The sequence below is a fragment of the Ictalurus furcatus genome, chromosome 22 (assembly GCF_023375685.1).
Source record: "Ictalurus furcatus strain D&B chromosome 22, Billie_1.0, whole genome shotgun sequence".
Taxonomy (NCBI): domain Eukaryota; kingdom Metazoa; phylum Chordata; class Actinopteri; order Siluriformes; family Ictaluridae; genus Ictalurus; species Ictalurus furcatus.
In genome coordinates this window covers 18,859,979-18,872,478 of record NC_071276.1, presented here as the reverse complement: position 1 = coordinate 18,872,478, position 12,500 = coordinate 18,859,979, and the positions used below count along the sequence as shown (strand labels likewise).

The following is a 12,500-nucleotide window of genomic DNA, read 5'->3' as shown; positions in this document are numbered from 1 at the left end:
GATGGAGCGACTGAGCCATAAACAGGTAGAGCGATTACTCTGACCTTTTCAATATCTGTTTCGCATTCAGGGTAATCACTTCAAACCGTTACACGATGATTCGATTACAGCCGCTACACACATCTGACCCCGCTGCTGATGTACGCTTCGAGATGAAAAATAATAGCGGCGTGAATCGGCAGTGAGAGCAGCTCACTACCGTCGGCCATTAGAGGGAAACGTCTCATTATTAAAAGCTATTAGGCTTAAATTAGCTCGCGATCCTGAAAAGGTTGACGCATCACAACACTTCAGTGGTATTTTATTCCAAAAGGATGTGTGATGAAGACTAACGAAAACACGGAGCGCTCACGGAAAGATTAGCACAAGGATGTGAATCACAAACGACGACGATTTTCATTTGTGGTGTCTGAGTTGTCGTTTTTTTTTTTTTTTTTAATTAGACTGCTATGATAAAACTAGCGACATCTGGTGAAAGCTTTAGAACAAACACAAAAAACCATTTACTTTCAAATGCCAACATTTACACTACGGTTCACCGTTAAACACCAACATTCTCTGACGTTCTTCGTCGAAGACTAACGTTCAAACGCCAACGCTCTAGAGAATTCTACATCATTCACCATCCAATACCAATGTTCTCCAACACTCATTAACACCAATGTTCTCCAATATTAATCATCAAACACCAACGTTCTCCATCACTCATTAACAAACACCAATGTTCTCCAATATTCATCATCAAACCCCAACATTCTCCACTCATTAACAAACACCAATGTTCTCCAATATTAATCATCAAACCCCAACATTCTCCACTCATTAACAAACACCAATGTTCTCCAATATTCATCATCAAACCCCAACATTCTCCACTCATTAACAAACACCAATGTTCTCCAATATTAATCATCAAACACCAACATTCTCCACTCATTAACAAACACCAATGTTCTCCAACACTCATTAACAAACACCAATGTTCTCCAATATTCATCATCAAACCCCAACATTCTCCACTCATTAACAAACACCAATGTTCTCCAATATTAATCATCAAACACCAACATTCTCCACTCATTAACAAACACCAATGTTCTCCAACACTCATTAACAAACACCAATGTTCTCCAATATTAATCAAACACCAACATTCTCCACTCATTAACAAACACCAATGTTCTCCAATATTCATCATCAAACACCAACATTCTCCACTCATTAACAAACACCAATGTTCTCCAATATTCATCATCAAACCCCAACATTCTCCACTCATTAACAAACACCAATGTTCTCCAATATTCATCATCAAACCCCAACATTCTCCACTCATTAACAAACACCAATGTTCTCCAATATTCATCATCAAACACCAACATTCTCCACTCATTAACAAACACCAATGTTCTCCAATATTCATCATCAAACACCAACATTCTCCACTCATTAACAAACACCAATGTTCTCCAATATTAATCATCAAACACCAACATTCTCCACTCATTAACAAACACCAATGTTCTCCAACACTCATTAACAAACACCAATGTTCTCCAATATTAATCAAACACCAACATTCTCCACTCATTAACAAACACCAATGTTCTCCAATATTAATCAAACACCAACATTCTCCACTCATTAACAAACACCAATGTTCTCCAATATTAATCATCAAACACCAACATTCTCCACTCATTAACAAACACCAATGTTCTCCAATATTAATCATCAAACCCCAACATTCTCCACTCATTAACAAACACCAATGTTCTCCAATATTAATCATCAAACACCAACATTCTCCACTCATTAACAAACACCAATGTTCTCCAATATTCATCATCAAACACCAACATTCTCCACTCATTAACAAACACCAATGTTCTCCAATATTCATCATCAAACACCAACATTCTCCACTCATTAACAAACACCAATGTTCTCCAATATTAATCATCAAACACCAACATTCTCCATCAGACACCGACAATCAAACATAAATACTCTCCAACATTCACCATCACCATTCATCATCAAATATCAACACTCGTGTTCACTATTAAACCTCGACACTCTCAATCAAACAACAGCATTCTCTAATAATCACCACCAAACACCGACATTCTCAGTCATTCTACATCAAACAGAAACATTGGTCAACCACCAACACTTTCCAACTTTCACCCGCATTCATCATAAAAGACCAACACTCATTATCGAATACCAACGTTCTTCCTTAAACATTGACATTCTCGAACAAACAACACTCTCTAGCATGAATCATCAAACACCTATAGTCTCCATCAAACACCAACATGCACCATCATTTATCATCGAACACCAACATTCATTACTGAACACCATCAATCATCAAACACCAATATTCTCCATCAAACACCAACATTCACCATCATTTATATTCATACACCAACATTCTCCAACATCCACCAAACACAACATAATTCATCATGAAATCCCAACATTCTTCATCAAACACCGACGTTCTCTGTACAGGGGGTAGAACATTCGATAAACCTGCCTAAACTCAAATGTGGTTTGAAACACCAACTCAACATATGGGTTTAATCGCACAATATTTCAGTGTGTGTGTGTGTGTGTGTGTTTATCTGTAACAGACTTCACACAACAAACACACGTGAGACACACAAAGAGGTGGCATTCATATGAGACCCAAGGTATCAACAAATGGTGTGTGGTGTGAGGGTTTATCGGTTCAGACTCTGCAGCAATCTGCTGTAAATCCTGTTAATCGGGTTCAGCGTGTTCTCTCTGCTGCTTAAACTTCTCGTGAACCTCAATCCTTAGAATGTGACGCTGTCCCACTTCTTTAATACCTACCATATAAATAAATGCGGTGTTTATTGGTAGTTCCTGGTACCTGGTACTAGTGGTTGCAAGTTCGAATCCCACGAGTGGAGAAATGTTGAGGTTTTAACTCAGAGACTGCTCAGCTTTGGGCTTCGATTGGAAACCGTATCACCTCACAAGAATTCCATCACAGCTAAAAACTGAGCAGATGCTATACGTATGAAAGCAGACGGTCCTGTGTGCGATTGCTGGAAGGTTTCTAGAACGTTCCTCATTGGTGTTTCTTTATCGTTAGACCTACTCCTGAACATAATAAAGCCATGGAAGAAGTTGAGTAACGGCGTTTGATAGAAAATGTTGGTGCGTTAACGGTCAACCGGTCCGTTTCCTGTCAAAACTGAGACGCGTTATCAACAATAGACTGTTTATTTCCTTAGCGTTCTTTGCGCCTACCTCCTCCTCCTCCTGGGATTCGCCCATCGGACTGTTATGTTTCTCCTGGTAGAGGATCTTCTTCATCTTGCGGTACTGCAGGTTGTCCAGCTCCCGCACGGCGTCCTTCGTCCTCTGGATCAGGTCCACGAGGACCCGCGAAGGCCGATCACGACGCACAAAGTCATGCTGAAAAAGAGAAGAGAACCACGGCCACACGTGCGTCAGCGTGCAAAGAAGGGCTGTGCAAACTAAAGGAGCATATACAGATGGTATAAAGAGAAAAGGTTTAATACAGTGAGACATTTTGTGTCCAAAAAATGCATTTTTATGACTTATATAATATGTATAGCGCAATAGCTCAGGCAATAAGTGATTTTAATGCCAAGTATTTTTATTCAGCGTGATCTTTAAAGCCAAAAATCTGATAAAACAAGGGGAAGGATAGCAAGGAACGACGTGAAAACAAAACCGTGAGCTGGGAAACAGACTGACAAGGAAGCAGTCCCTCTCGCCTTATGAATGCCCTTCCAATACATCACATAACCACCAAACCCCGTTCCAATACGCTACGTCATGACCAAACCCCCCCGTTCCAACACTACGTCATGACCAAACCCCCATTCCAATACGCTACGTCATGACTAAACCCCGTTCCAATACGCTACGTCATGACCAAACCCCGTTCCAATACACTACGTCATGCCCAAACCCCGTTCCAATACGTTACGTCATGCCCAAACCCCGTTCCAATACGCTACGTCATGCCCAAACCCCGTTCCAATACGCTACATCATGACCAAACCCCGTTCCAATACGCTACGTCATGACCAAACCCCCATTCCAATACGCTACGTCATGACTAAACCCCGTTCCAATACGCTACGTCATGCCCAAACCCCGTTCCAATACGCTACGTCATGCCCAAACCCCGTTCCAATACGTTACGTCATGCCCAAACCCAGTTCCAATACGTTACGTCATGCCCAAACCCAGTTCCAATACGTTACGTCATGCCCAAACCCCGTTCCAATACGCTACGTCATGCCCAAACCCCGTTCCAATACGTTACGTCATGCCCAAACCCCGTTCCAATACGCTACGTCATGCCCAAACCCCGTTCCAATACGCTACGTCATGCCCAAACCCCGTTCCAATACGCTACGTCATGCCCAAACCCCGTTCCAATACGTTACGTCATGCCCAAACCCCGTTCCAATACGCTACGTCATGCCCAAACCCCGTTCCAATACGCTACGTCATGACCAAACCCCGTTCCAATACGCTACGTCATGACCAAACCCCCATTCCAATACGCTACGTCATGACTAAACCCCGTTCCAATACGCTACGTCATGACCAAACCCCGTTCCAATACGCTACGTCATGACCAAATCCCCGTTCCAATACGCTACGTCATGCCCAAACCCAGTTCCAATACGCTACGTCATGCCCAAACCCAGTTCCAATACGTTATGTCATGCCCAAACCCCGTTCCAATAAGCTACGTCATGACCAAACCCCCCCGTTCCAATACGCTACGTCATGACCAATCCCCGTTCCAATACACTACGTCATGACCAGACCTTATTCCCATCTGATGCTTTGCACAAACATTTTACGTTAGTGTATACAATTACGAGTTAAAAATGGATCATAAGCCATACAGCCCGACTACACAAAGCGAAAGCGTGAGCGCTTCCTCCTATGACTCTCATTTAGGTCAGAGAGCGAGACTGGCATTATATCAAATGTACACATTCAACAAAACACACACACACACACACACACACACACACACACACACACACACACACACACACACTTGTATTGACTTTCCACAGATCCCACTGGTACAGGAAATGAGTGGATAACATAGGCATCACTATATTCTGTGGGTGGATTGCGCGCATGTGTGCGCCTGTGTGCGCGCGCATGTGTGTTCCCGTGAGTCAGCGGGGACAGATGAGTAAGAAGCACACTGTCAGAGCAGGAAGCTGCAAATGATATGGTGAGGAGGAAGTGAGAGAGCGTAGGCGACTTGCTTTAACGTTCAATATTGAGCAAGTTACTCACACCTGTGTGTGTGCGTGCCCGTGTGTGCGTGTGCATGTGCGCGCGCGTGTGTGTGTGTGTGTGAATAAGCTCACTTGCAGGAGTTCAGCTGAAGAGGGTCTGTCTTGAGGTATTTTTTGTAGGCAGTAATCCACGAAGTTCTTGAACGCATCCGACCTGCACCCAGAACAACAAACAAACAAGCAAAAAAAAAAAAAAAAAAAAAACCCCACACATACGAAAAATTATTTTCTAAAGAATCACAATGTTCGATTTCAAACGTATGCAAAATGTCAGCAAGTCTGAACAACGTGCATCAGGAAGCAGTTGGATGACGGCGAGTTACTTTATTTGGTCAACGCCGTCGAGTGCTAACGCATAAACCGCGTACCTACAGCTTATTTTATACTACCCATGATTCATTGTGTGGTGCCGCAATAATAGAAACGAGCAACCTACAGGAAGCCAAAATTTTACACAACATCACGTGCAGTACTCGGACAGCAAATGATGTACTGATAGAGAAAGTAGTAAGTGTAAATCGCAGTAGCGTAAACTAGCTAGCTATTAATTAGTGATTACTGCAAGAACATCCTCCATTTTGTTTTGCTTTTTATTAATTCGTGAATTAGTATTTTACAGCATGCAGTAGTATAATGGGCAGAATTTTGTGTGTGTGTGCGCACGCGTGTAGGTGTGTGTGTGTGTGTGTGTAGGGGTGTGTTTACTCACCAGCCATCGGACTGCAGCGTGGGCGAATCGTTCTGAGCGATGTGATATAAGGCACTCATAGCATTCATGTTGAACAGAGGAGGTTTGCGTTCGGCTATACAGGGGGGGGGGGGGGGAGTGTTGAAAAATCCCGATTTTATATTTCTGATTATCTAATATAAATGTAGCTAACAGTAAATCGCTTAAAAATCAATTAAATAATATACTGTGAGGAAAAAAAATGACATCTCTCAAAATCAATTATCCTATTACATACTATTTGAACCTTTATATACACACACACACACACACACACATACATATATATACATATATATATAACAATGCAAATGTCGGCTTCTCAAATCTGATTGGTCAGAAAGTGTTAATTAATGTTAATTAATCTTCTGTAACAGCAGCTCTGAGTGTACTGCAGTACTGTGCCCGATCGAATACGCTATCGTTTCCATAGTAACAGTAACCATTCACAGAGATTCGCACGGCCGATGCTCCACATAAACGGACGAAAAAGAACTCATCGATTACGGTTTATTCAACACGTTACGTAAGGAGTCTCCGGCGTCAGCGCTTCGGAACAGCCAGAGGGAAAGATGTAACTTTAAAGTCTTCCGACATCTTCGAGAGAGAGGAGTTTTACGCTTCTGTGCAACATGAACGTGGTGAACATGTTTCTGAGTAACACGGAAAAGAAAAGATAAAAAAAAAAAAGAGAAGCTGGTGAGGGAACGATTGTTTATAGCTGCTTTAAGGTCAGGGAGAACAGGAACGAACTTGTTTTGTAGACGTTGCACAACATTACATGTAACTATAAACGGAGGAAAAAAAGGACGGCGTAGAAACGAAGTTAAAAAAATTCGAATTCGTGGCAAACTGCTGTAGTTTAAAGGCGAGTAAACCACACGCTGGATATGCGCTTATTGGTAAACAATCAACTTTAAACACCACCCTCACCCCGTCGCTGATTAATTTCCTATGATGTTTTCTCCTCATTATCAGAGGCGCACATTATTAATGCCGTAATCTTCACGAGTGCAACAGCGGGGAAGCGTAACACACTCTGTCTGTTGCTACTATGAAAGTTCTCAATTTTGTTGGAAAGGGGACACAAACTTTTGCACTTGACTGTACACACAGACACACATTACTGACCTAGCTCAATGCAGGTGATCCCCAGAGACCAGATGTCCACCCTGCCTTCATACTGGCCTTCGTCCATGGCTAAAATCACCTCAGGAGCCATCCTGTTTAAACACACACACACACACACACACACACACACACACACTCAAATTAAAAACAAGGCTAAGTTTTGCCCCTGTCCGTGTCCCAGCGTCCTTGTTCTAATGGACACTGTTCTGTTTTGTTTTATGTGCCACTAATTCGCCGTCACCTTATTTGTCCTTCTCTCTTTCTTTCCGTCTAGTTCTCTCTGTCTCTCTCCCCTTCACGCCGTCTCTTTCTCTCGCTCATTCACTCTGTCCCTGTCTCCTTCTCTCTGTCTGTCTCCGTCTGTTTTTCTATTTGTCCCCATCCCCTTCTATCCATCTCTTTCTCTCATCTTCTCTCTCAGTCTGTCTGCTTCTCTCGGACCGTCTCCATCTCTCTGTCTCTCTCTACTTGTCCCCGTCCCTTTCTCTTTGTCCCTTTCTCTCTCGCCTTCCCTCAGTCTCTCTGTTTGACCTCGTCCCCTTCTCTCTATCTCTCTTCTTCTCCGTGTCTGTCTCGGTCTGACGGTCTCTCTATTCGTCCCTGTGCCCTACTCTCTTTCGCTTTCTCGCTCTCCTACTCTCTGTCCGTCTCCATATCTCCGTCTCTGTCTCCCTGTGTTTCCACAGCTCAGTCTTGCTCTGTCCGTCATTCATCCGTGTCATAAATGTGATGGACAGACACTGACCAGTATGGCGTCCCCACAAACGAGTTGGCTGGCGAGCTAATGGAGGCGGAGCCAAAATCAGCCAGTTTAACCTGACCGGGCTCAGTCAATAGGATGTTTCCCGCCTTGACATCTCTGTGAGTGAGAGAGAGAGAGAGAGAGAGAGGGAGAGAGAGAGAATGAGAAAAATAAGTACAGTACAAAAAGACAGTACAGGTCCTCATTCCTCCCACAAATATAACAGCCATAAAAATAATACACCCTTTTTTAGCGTGCGGACTCATTTAATATAATAAACGTTTGACAACACACACACATACACACACACACACACAGCAAGTGAAGGCAGGTAGGAACTCACCTGTGGATCATATTATGGGAATGCAGGTAAGCCAGTCCCAGCAAGGCACCATGGGTGATGGCAGCGATTTCAACCTCCTGCAGTGGTTTCTTATGAACTGCACAAACAGCACAACAGCAGCAGTAAAGCAAACAAACAAAAAACAAGCACATGCTTTAAACTCAACAAACAACAACTCGGCCAAATCAAAATGTTGGCGTGTGATGGAGAATGCTGGTGTTTAAACAAGAATGTTGGTGTTCAATGAAGAAAGACCGTTAAGAGTGAGAATTCTGTGGTGAATCTGGGGATTAGTTGTTTGAATGCTGGTGTGTGATAGTGTTTAATCAGTAAATGTTGGTGCTTTTTTTGAAGGATGTTTGTTTGTAATTGTCTGATGGCGAACGTTGGAGTTTGGCGGTGAACGTTGGAATCTGATGGTGAACGTTGGTGTCCGATTGGGAATGTTGGAATTTTGATGGGGAATGTTGGAATTTTGATGGGAATGTTGGAATTTTAATGGGGAACGTTGGTGTCTGATGGTGAACGTTGGAATTTGATGGGGAACATTGGTGTTTGATGGGGAACGTTGGTGTCTGATGGTGAATGTTGGAATTTTAATGGGGAACGTTGGTGTTTGATGGGGAATGTAGGAATTTTAATGGTGAACGTTGGAATTGTAATGGTGAACGTTGGAATTTTAATGGGGAACATTGGTGTTTGATGGGGAACGTTGGAATTTTAATGGGGAACGCTGGTGTTTGATGGGGAATGTAGGAATTTTAATGGTGAACGTTGGAATTGTAATGGTGAACGTTGGAATTTTAATGGGGAACATTGGTGTTTGATGGGGAACGTTGGAATTTTAATGGGGAACGCTGGTGTTTGATGGGGAACGTTGGAATTTTAATGGTGAACGTTGGAATTTTAATGGTGAACGTTGGAATTTTAATGGTGAACGCTGGTGTTTGATGGGGAACGTTGGAATTTTAATGGGGAACGTTGGAATTTTAATGGGGAACGCTGGTGTTTGATGGGGAACGTTGGAATTTTAATGGTGAACGTTGGAATTTTAATGGGGAACATTGGTGTTTGATGGGGAACGTTGGAATTTTAATGGGGAACATTGGTGTTTGATGGGGAACGTTGGAATTTTAATGGGGAACGTTGGTGTTTGATGGGGAACGTTGGAATTTTACTGGGGAACGTTGGAATTTTACTGGGGAACGTTGGTGTTTGAAGTGGAATGTTGGCGTTTGATGTGGAATCCAGGATCACTGTGATCTGGGCTTATCACAAAACAGATTAAAATGTTACAACTGTAAAGAGAATTAATCCTCTTAGGATTGTATTTTGAAAATCTGGCCTTCATGTTCACTCATTTCAGAATTTCAGTATAACAAGACACAGCCACACAGTGCCACATGACCACACAGTGTAAACAGCATATTGCATGTACAGACCGTGTAGTGCATCACTGCACAGAACAACTGTACACCAAATTGTGTGTGTGTGTGTGTGTGTGTGTGTGTGTGTGAGTGAGAGAGAGAGAGAGAGTGAAAGAGAGATTACCCTCTAATAAATCAGAGGCTGAGCCTAAACAGTACTCCATGACCAGCTAAAAGACAAAAAGATAATAGCAGTGTATTAGAATGCCGTATCCGCCATATATGTCAATTCTATTGTATAAACGATCGTAAAGGCTGCTTAGGTCAACTTTGATGTCTAGTTGACAGAACAACATCATCAAGTGACGTAGACGTTCGGAGGCACGTCAGGCATGTTATGACTTTGAAGCTCAGCATATTTTACTGGTGTCAAAGTGACATAATGCTACTACTGTGGCCAAGTCATTTCACCCCTTCGAGTGTCATGCCACCTAAAATGTCACGTGACATACCGCGGGCCTTGAGTCAACTTGCGAGTAGAGTTAAATGCCGCTTTTTTACGACATGGTGACCTATAGGAATAAGCGCTTATGCGTGTTTATGTATGAAGGGCTTTAGTGATACAAACCCAGGCAGTGTTGTCTTTCAGGTAGCAGCCTTTGTACTCGATGGTGTTTGGGTGTCTCAGCTGTTCTAGAAACTTGACCTCCTTAATGATGTCCTGCCACTTCTACACACACACACACACACACACACACACACACACACACACACACACACACACACACACACACACACACAGCAGGTTGAATTACGAGAGATTATAAAATGTGACCTTACTGCCTGCTACTCAACAGCGTAAACAAATTCTAAGCGGGAATGATAAAGTTAGCTGCCACCAATTAACATGGTCTCATTTGCATAATTCTAATTAACGCCTAAGAGCAATATTTGCTTTATTCATGTAATAATTATTCCTGTAAAACTGTTCCAAACATAACAATGATCCTTTAAGCATACCGTATATTCTGGACAATAATTATCCTAAAGGACTGAATTAATTCTGTCAGCCGATTTATTACTACATGGTTATTATTATTATTATTATTATTTTATCTTATTACCTGGACTAAACTGAGCTCTTTAATCTATTAAATTATTCTTTTTTAAATGCTTGTTTTGGTTCGCACCTCTGTGGTCTGTTTGCCATTATAAGACATCTTCTTAATGGCCACCACCTCGCTGGTGTAGGAGTTTCGGGCCTGTGGTAGAAGAATAAAACGAAAGACAACAGGGCAGAAACATTTCATTAGTGACCCACAAACCGGCGTCTGGAAAACGTTCAGCTCTAGTCATTTCTTCCACAGCTAATAACTGCCAAGAACATTAGCTAAGGTTAGCGTGTAATGTAAATTTAGTGGTTGTGGGAAAAAAAATAAAATAAATAAATAAATAAAAACAATTTTTTAACTTTGGAACCAATCTACGTAAGCAGAGAAGTCCATAAAATCGCAGCAAGTCACTGATAATTATACGATTCGACCGATGTTCACGTTACTGAGTCTCCTTATAGGGAAATTCATATTCGGTACCTAAAAATATCCGTCAAGAACTCAAGCGAGTGAATATTAATCAAGCGTTGTTGTTTGTTGTTGTTTTTTTTCTCCCCCCCTTGGAGAATACTCACGAAGTAAACGGCGCCGAAGCTCCCATGGCCGATCTCGTGGAGGTCGCAGAACACCTCCTCCGGGTCATCTTTGAAGAAGAGGTTTGCGAGCTCGGGGTCCTTCAGCACTACTTTCTGCGTGGACGACGGCATGGTGGGTTAGCCTGAACGTCTGGAGACCACCCGCTGCTCACACGCATCCGCCGGCCACGGCATTTACCTGCTCTACCTACACACACACACACACACACACACACACACACACACACACACACACACACACACACAGAGAGAGAGGAAGATTAACTTTGATGAAGTTTCAGAAGATTCAGGACACTTTCAGCTACAAAAACACCAAATCTGCATCCTAAGCTCTCAAAGCTCTAGCGCCACCAACAGGTCAAAGTTTGGCCAAATTTCAAAGTGCGTTTATATACCCATAACGTTTGAAGCGTGTGGCGAAAATTTCAATTCCTTGGATCACGCTGAGCTCAACGGACCCTATGGCGTCAATTTCTGCCTAATTAGATGTTCAGCCATCTTGGATTTGGTCAAATACTCTCGTTTTCGATTTTTTTCCCCCCACTACTCCTCCTACAAATTTTGTCCAAATTCGGCTCATGACATCTTCAGACCAATCCGCACAAAAGGAACGGAATTTTGAACGGAATTTTAATTTTCACCTGTAACAACAAGCCAACAAATCTAGCGATGAAGTCGCCGACCAGGAAGTGACGCCGTGTCTCATTAACGACTTTTCGCACCGTCATGAAATTTGGTACGTTTCTTCAGGATTATGACCTGAGGCTACGCGACAAATTTCACGACGGCGCCACCTATAGGTCAGACGTTACGATGACATGTAAAAATGATTGAACGTAATCAGTGTTTTCGCTACACCTCCTACAAATTACACCCAAAAATCATCAAATTTGGATCACGTCATCTTAAAACCTGTCTGCACAATTGTGTGTGAGGCCCTCTAAATGCTGCCTCCAGCTTTAATTTATACCTATTTCTATGCTTACATTTCATTTTACTTACACTGTTGGTAAAGTTTTTATTATTTTTATTTTTTTGCATGGTTTGTACAGCTTTAAAAGAATTTTTATCCTTTTTTTTTTTTTTTTTTACTAGTATGTCTCCATCTACATTGTGTTTCCAAACGTATTATTTTAT

At 42.2% G+C, this 12,500-nt stretch overlaps 1 protein-coding gene across 1 annotated transcript in view; it reads right to left on the bottom strand.

Annotated features, from left to right (window-relative positions):
* taok3a (TAO kinase 3a) overlaps positions 1 to 12,500 on the bottom strand; it is a 34,795-nt gene that overhangs the window by 14,558 nt on the left and 7,737 nt on the right. The window contains 10 exon segments of the mRNA XM_053610755.1: positions 3,289 to 3,456; positions 5,418 to 5,499; positions 6,055 to 6,148; positions 7,204 to 7,295; positions 7,949 to 8,062; positions 8,289 to 8,385; positions 9,840 to 9,885; positions 10,284 to 10,385; positions 10,846 to 10,917; positions 11,343 to 11,550. Coding sequence (XP_053466730.1) covers positions 3,289 to 3,456; positions 5,418 to 5,499; positions 6,055 to 6,148; positions 7,204 to 7,295; positions 7,949 to 8,062; positions 8,289 to 8,385; positions 9,840 to 9,885; positions 10,284 to 10,385; positions 10,846 to 10,917; positions 11,343 to 11,474 — 999 coding nt within the window. The 5' untranslated portion in view covers positions 11,475 to 11,550.